Source organism: Primulina huaijiensis, chromosome 3 (assembly GCF_012295235.1).
Source record: "Primulina huaijiensis isolate GDHJ02 chromosome 3, ASM1229523v2, whole genome shotgun sequence".
Taxonomy (NCBI): domain Eukaryota; kingdom Viridiplantae; phylum Streptophyta; class Magnoliopsida; order Lamiales; family Gesneriaceae; genus Primulina; species Primulina huaijiensis.
Genome location: NC_133308.1, coordinates 26,935,590 through 26,943,734, shown reverse-complemented (window position 1 = coordinate 26,943,734; position 8,145 = coordinate 26,935,590). Strand labels below are relative to the sequence as shown.

The window sequence follows — 8,145 nt, the reverse complement described above, 5'->3', positions numbered from 1 at the left end:
TTTCTCTTTTATTCTGTGTTAGTTGATTTCATGTAAGTATTTATTTTGACTATTACATAAAGCAATATCAACAGTTATAAAAAAAAATATATAAAAACTCTTGTGAGATGATCTAACGGATTAATTTCGTGGGTCGAATATCTTATTTGAGTCATCCATAAAAAAATATTACTTTTTATTGTGAATATCGGTAGGACGTGAGACCGTGTAACAAGATATCAATTCTAAAAGAAATGTACAAATTCCAACAAATGTCTCTTAAAACTATAGAAAAAGTAGCAAGAGTACAAAGCCTCCACGGTACTGATCTTAATTCTCTTAAAATCGGGATTTTAAAGTGAGATACAAATTGGGTAAATATAGAGAATGTCTATTAACTTTGTTTTATTTTTTTGTTGGTCTTGATTCTTTGTTTTACCGGAATACTGATATGGCGTCACATATCGTAAATTGTTTTACGTTACTTTAATTAATATTTTCTATTGTCATATTAGTTTTTTTTAGTGTCATATCAATATTGTGATAAAATAGAAATAAAAATCAATTATTTAATCAGCAATATTAACGTTTTTATTTTAATTTATTTTCCCCGTTTGGCTTTTCGTGCTGAGGTTGCCTCTTCCATGACATTAACATGGTGGAAAAGGCCATGTATGGGTCCAAAAATTCAACTTGAGGATGAAAATTGTCTAAATTTAGTAATTCTTTTAATAATTAACATTTCAGAATTTTAAAATATTATCCAGATGTTCTCACGGATCATTCTCCGTTATACAGATCAATATAGTTTATATTTTTAACGTAAAAATTAATATTTTTAATTGATCGGGTCGGATCTGAGAAATGTCATTGAGACAATCTCACATATTAATATCCATGAGACAGATCGACTTGGTCTGTATTTGGAGTGAAAATCAATATTTTTAACCTAAGAATTAATATTTTTCATTTATCAAATCAGATCTGTATACAAAATTAATGTGTGAGACGATTTATCATATTTGTATATCACGATAAAGTTAGAATTTAATGTTACAGGAGGGTCCATCCGTTGAATCAACCACATCACGACGACGTCATGGGCATCTTTTTTGAAGAATTTGATTTTAATATCTTATAATTAACATATGAAACCAATTTAGATGATGTTTTCAAGTGTGGAAATAATATAATGCTTTGATATATGATATATTATAGCATTAAACTTGAGTTGACATATCTCCTTGTTGAAAAAATTACTAAATCTCGACATATCTTATGGGCATCTTTTCCTCTCTTTTTTGGTCTTCTTATTGAAAAAATTATTAAATCTCAAATTTTTTATATTCATCTAAAAATATTATTTTCCACAGAGAAAAAAATAGATCTGATTGCAAACAAATCGAATTTTCTCGAAAAATATTTAATTTATTTGTGAAAATGATCGTAACTCGAGATCAAATTATTATGTTTTTAATACTTCGTTAACCTCTCACAATCGTTAATATTGTATTGTTTTAATATAATTATATATTAAATAAAATATTTTTCTAGCTTTTAAATATTTAGTTTCAAGGAAAAAAAATTAAATTGTTTGAACTTTAAATCAAGATTAACTAAAATATATCTAATTCGAGCTAAAATCAACCTTAAAGATTTTTTTTCCATATTTAGGTCAATTTGGTTCGTTTACACGACAAGCTAACATAAATTTATAATATTACTTGTATATAATATTAAAAAACTAGACTTTAATATCTAAACTAAAATTTATAAATCGTCTTTAATTAAAAATCACGTTTTTTTTCTATTTTAGAATAATAGTCAATAACTCCTTATGAATAATAAATAGACGCTTAACTCTCTAATTTTTTTTTTAAAATGCTCATAAATCATCTGTACAAATATTAATATGATTCTGACATCTTTCGTTGTATACAAAATTTCTGTCATTATATAGCATAAAGTTGTAAAAACTATTACATTTTAACAACAAAAACCTTTGTTGTATACTTTTAACGATAAGCTCAGCAGCAAGCAGGAACATAAGTGAAGCAGCAAGCATGACCAGAATACAGAGATGTAGGAAAAAGTGGATTTCGGTGTGTATTCTGGTCTTGACACATCTCTTATTGATGTATGCTGATAGCAGCCATACGAAAGGCCAAAGGTTGTCATCAAGAGGCAGCCGAAGAACCAAAAGTTGCCATCAATAAGACAACCAAAACATCAACAGTCAGGTCAGGTGAAAGATCTCAAGGAATTGTGTAAGGTCATTTCCGAAAAAAAAAATTGCAAAAGATCGGTCAGAAGGTCGCGCTCGTATGCGAGCACACAAGTCAAACTTTTCCAGTTCAAATCAGGCCCATGATTTTCACTCTTCCTGCGCTGGCGTGCGCGAGGGAGAGCCTCTTGACCTTGACCAATCATTGTTACACTTTATGACACAATATAAACTCATCTATACCACTTTATTTTTCCAATGTAGGACAAACCCACATTCTCAAATTTCCATTCACTCACGTGGAAAACCTACAAACCTCACTATCCAATACATTTCATCCAACAATATAAAATGGATATATTATTTAATGGATAAAATGAGAAAACAGATAGATATTTAATTATAAATGCATATATTATATTTACATATGTTACTCTATATATTATGTGGATGAGGAATTTATTAATTTTATATTTTTCTAGTAATCACGTCTACATGCTATGTACACATATACATTAATTTTTTGTACTAAATAAAGCCTTCACAAGCAAAAACGAGCATTGTTTCCCATAAAAAAACCTCCGTCTCCTTCGATACAATTGAGATCTCTTCCTTTATTTTCCTTTTTCTTTTTGTTTTTTTCAAAATATTAAATTTCCACGGACAAAACAAATAAATCTTCACCCTTTTGTACAGTGAACTTTTACAACCCCCTTTTTTTCCCCTTTTCCCTTTTACCCTTTTTCTTTTATTATCATATATTAGTATTATTGTTATCATGCAAAATACTTTTTAAGATTACCCGAATAAATACAAGACTTTATCTTTTTTAATAGGCATTTTAGAGATGCAAAAGTTCAAGAAACAAATTTGATCGGGAGCTTTTTGGGAAAGGAATGTTTTTTCTGAGATGAAAATCTTTAATAAAGAAGATAATTAATACAATTAGAAATTTTATTTTATTTTTAAAAAAAAATAGATATAAAAAGATTCTTTAAAAAGCTCGAGAAATCTTTATCTTAGATAAACATTTTCACAATAAAATGAACCAATTAATGGAGGCCTATATGTTGGTGGAGAAGCATCAAGAATTCAAGAAAAAGCAAGAGCACAAGGACTTGCAGTAAGTTTATAAATTGAAAAGTAGTCAAGATTTTTAGTATATTTTTTCTATTGGCATTTAAAGAAAATTATTGTTTGAACTATATTATTTTGTTGGAGTTGGTGAAGCCATAAATCACTAGCATTTATGGTTATATTGTGGGTGTATATAAGAAAGTAGGTCCATTTAATTATTCAGATGATGCGAAATTTGACAAATAAATAATTACTAAAAATAAAGATAATAATGTAAGAGAATATATTATTTTATCAACAAAATATTTAAAATAAAAATCATATTTTTTGAATTTGCATTTTCAATTCATTAATAATAAAGCACTCACGTCGCATCATAGACAAGTAGTTAGTAGTAGCTATATAGTTGGGGTCCCTTTTAATTTCCACCAAACATAATTCTTGGACAGTAATATAAACACTTTAAAATAATAAGATATACAAAAATAATATTTAATTCTCAGTGTCTCCGATTGAATAATTCCATTAATCATTACATAAATTTTATAGTAAGAAAAGAGGCTCGCGAAAGTGCTTAAAACAATGTATCTTGTGGATAGCTCTCTAGGTTGGTGGTAATTATATGAAAATAATAACGTGCTTAATAAGAGTCATCCATTACCAAAGAGTAGACATGTCAAAACGAAATGGTGAGATGGGTCACCCGTCACTGCCTCAACCCGTCATTAAACGGGGCGGGGCGGGGATTTAAATGGCCAATCCAATCCAACTCACTTTGAGTCGCGAGTTAGACGGGCCGACCCGCTTATTTTTTAAAAAAAATGCTAGACAATATCGCAGTAAACATAGAAAAAAAATATATTTCAATCAAATAGTTTCATAAAATAATTTAAACATTGAAAGCTTTATTTGTGGGTCAAGAATAGCCTCAAATACAAGCATCACGCAATATTGATTTCAATATTTATTAAACTTCTATTTCATCCTTTTACACATATCATTTATAACATCATCTTCATTTGACAATTTCTCATTTAACAAAACTTCGATCTTCCAAACTTGCATGAAGTACAAATTTGATGTAGGATAAGAAGAACCGGAGATCAAATTAGTAGTATCATAAAATGACTCAAGAAATTCACATATTTTGTCTCTTCTTTTCCACTCTTCAATTGAAGGACAATATTTATAATTATTATCATTCAATTGAAGAGAAAAAAAACTTTTTTATGTTTGATGGCATTTTCCAACGTCAAATATGTTGAATTCTAACGAATAGGAGACTTATTCAAATTTTTATATAAAATTAAAAAATATAAATTCTACCCTAATTTGACAAGTCAGCCCGCCCGTCCGTCTTGACCCGCAACCCAAACGGGCTCAACCCATTTGGTCCACCTCCAAACAGGCTGCTATTTTATCAACCCGACCCGCTCAATTTTTATAGCAGGGTGGGCGAGCTCGACAAGTTTAACCCAATTTGACAAGTCTACTAAAAAGATTTATATATGTTTTGTTCTAATAAAAAGTCGTATTTGTTATCAAATTATATGTGTGATATTTATATCACATCTAGAGCTGTCGAAATAGGTTTGACTCATCAGATTGATCTCCTGTCTTGTCACGTCAATTAGACATGTTGCATAGGTTGAAAATTTGTTAATCCGCCCAAATGACGAATCGTCCCACCGGCTCCACCAAGTGGTGGGTTTTGTCGGGTTGCGGGCTAACACGCTTTAGTCTTTCAACTCGTCAGATATAACTAAAAATTGGTGTGTTGAATCGTCCTGTCCTGTCAGTCCGTTTTGACAGCTCTAATAGCACGTCGGTTTGAAATTAATATTTGAAATTATTTATGATAAATAGTTGTATAACAAAGTTATATATATAACGATACTGATACGAATAATTGCTAAAAAAGTGCATTGTGCAGTTGCACTCGTGTGAGTCTATGTCTGGATCTAGACAAAATGATGCTAGAGATCGTCTGCAATAGAAAACGTCAGAAATAATCTCTATGCTGGGCAAAGTGCTACACATTTGAGAGTATGTGATAAAATGTTACATAAATGACAATCACCTCTTTAGCTTGTTAGAGTCGCCTCTAAATTCTCTTAGGTTGTTGATCGACAAGTTAGGTCACAACGAGGACTTTGCTCTTTGAAGGAGTAATTATTGTAATATATGTCGTTCATCGTTTTAAAAATAAAATTTTGAAATGATTCATATAGTTCTATGGTGCCCTACTAGAAAATTGAAGTTAATATTATTGTAAAATATGAGGCTGATAAATAGTTGCTATATAATTGTAAACAAAATCAGATCGATGTTAATGCCCTCATAATTGAGCCTGGTCGTGCCACGTTCTAGATCTTATTCTTCCATAGGCAAATGAGCAAACCCCGCCGTGGAAAACCATATGCTCAAAGGTGAGGAAATTCAAGCTAAAAAGAGTGTTTGAAAGAGTTTATAGAAAATATTTCTTACATTTTAGCCGGATAAAAGTGTTTTGAGATGTTTGAAAGAATTTATAGAAAACATTTCTTATGTTTCGTTATACTGAGATAATTCTACCAAAAGATATATAATTTATCGAAAATTTTGGGTACGATATGATATCGATATCGATATCGAAATATTAGTTACACTAATTTCATTCGATAAGTATCCAACAATTAAATATATTATATAATAGAATTAAAGTTCCCGGGTCGGTTGGGATATTATACAAGAACGAGTTAAATTTCTATACTTTAACCTATATGTAATAGGAAATACAAAAAAAAATAAGCACTCAACATCCTCCACTAGTATATTATTCCTTATATTATTCGTTTCTTCCATATTATTTTATATAATAAAGTATGTTGTTAATATGTGCTCAAAGGTATATTTTAAATGAGTAGGTCTCTTGTGAAACAGTCTCACGAATATTTATGTATGAGACGTATCAATTTTACCGATATTCACAATAAAAAGTAATACTCTTAGCATAGAAATTAATATTTTTTCATGGATGACCCAAATAAGAGATCCGTCTCACAAAATACGACCCATAAAACTGTCTCACACAAATTTTGTCATTTTAAATATATTTTATTCAAGGAACATTGGTACTATGACTTTGTGGTGAATCGTTTTTGTAAATTACATATAATTAGGAGCATATCGAAGATAATCAAGATTCCCCTCCCATTGACTCCTCTCCATTCATATACTTTCTGCACATTCTTCTTCTACACCTGACCGGCCGAATCACTATGCTCTGCCGCCGGAGCCGCCGTCAAACCCCGCCATTCATCTCAAGCTTGTTCTTAATTTGTTAAAATTTCACAGAATTAAAGCCTATCTATCATGGGTTCTTCTAGTACTACTTTATTTGCCATTTTTCTGCTCTACACTTTCCAACAAAAAGGTACACATATAGAGGATTTTCTAAACTAATTTGGGATCACTTTTTGGTTAAAGATTTCGGGACGAGATTGATTCAGTAAAATTGGATATTTTGATGATGTGTTTGCTTCCATGCAGGAGTGGTTGATGCTTCAACTTTTACATTCTTAAACAAGTGTTCTCAGACCGTTTGGCCGGCGATTCTCGGCCATCCCCCCATGGTGACCACAGGATTCGAGCTACCCAAAGGCGGCTCACGGGCCTTCCAGGCTCCGACCGGGTGGTCGGGTCGGTTCTGGGGTAGAACCGGGTGCACTTTCGACGGCTCGGGCCGTGGCTCCTGCGCCACAGGAGACTGCGGCTCCGGCCAGATGGAGTGCAACGGGGCTGGTTCCACCGCCTCCACGCTGGCGGAATTCACCCTTGGTTCGGGTTCCATGGACTTCTACGACGTCAGCCTCGTGGACGGCTACAATTTGCCAGTGATGGTGGACGTCAGCGGCGGCTCAGGCCAATGCAAATCCACAGGCTGCGTGGAAGACCTGAACAGGCTGTGCCCGGCGGAGCTGAGGACTGATGACGGCGGCGCGTGCCGAAGCGCTTGCGATGCTTATGGCACGCCGGAATACTGTTGCAAGGGAGAGTACGGGTCTCCATCGACGTGCAAGCCGTCGGCGTACTCGCAGGTGTTCAAGAATGCTTGCCCGAAATCTTACAGCTACGCCTACGATGATGCCACCAGCACCTTCACTTGTACCGCAGCCGACTATTTAATTACCTTTTGTCCCAACCACCCAAGGTACAACTCTTTAATGCACAATGTCCAACTCAAGTTTCCATCTATCCTCAATCCTCATCTCGATTCATGATCGTCATAATAATAATTATAAGAATAAATATTTACACTTAAAATTATTTTATCTTCAAACTATAATGATATTATTTATAAAATAGAAATTTCATGAATATGATCACATTCTATATGGTATGTCACTCGATTTTCACGCTAAATTTTTTCTATCACAGCCAAAAATCGTCGAAATCAAGTGACGGAACGACAAATGATCCCGGGCCGGAAGGTGGTTCCGGTGCTGGACCGGGTTCCGGCTCAATGCCGGAAGCCATGTTGGGGGATAGGTCGTGGTTGGCAAATTTGGCGATTGGGGCTTCTACTAGAACAAGTTCTTTTCGTTCCGCCTTTCAAATTGTATCAGTACTTGTACATCTAGCTTCCACAGTAGTACTTCTGTTGTAATTTTGATTTTGTTGATTCATTTTACCAAAATTTGCATCGAAAAATCACAATTCATTAGCCAAAAGGCGTAATTGTTGACGTGCAAGAAGAAATGGATGGCTTATTTGGGGGTGTTACTGAAACATCGGGATTTCTGGGGGGATGAGAGTGAAATATATGGGATTTAAGGGGGTGAAATGGCGAAATATAGGAAAAGTTTACATTGATTTTTGATTGA

At 33.2% G+C, this 8,145-nt stretch overlaps 1 protein-coding gene across 1 annotated transcript; it reads left to right on the top strand.

Annotated features, from left to right (window-relative positions):
- The first annotated feature begins 6,368 nt into the window (after nt 1–6,368).
- LOC140974216 (thaumatin-like protein 1) lies at nt 6,369–8,145 on the top strand. The gene is made up of 3 exons (XM_073437547.1): nt 6,369–6,695; nt 6,812–7,472; nt 7,700–8,145. The coding sequence occupies exons 1-3, from the start codon at nt 6,635–6,637 to the stop codon at nt 7,926–7,928; spliced, it is 951 nt and encodes a 316-aa protein (XP_073293648.1). The 5' UTR covers nt 6,369–6,634; the 3' UTR covers nt 7,929–8,145.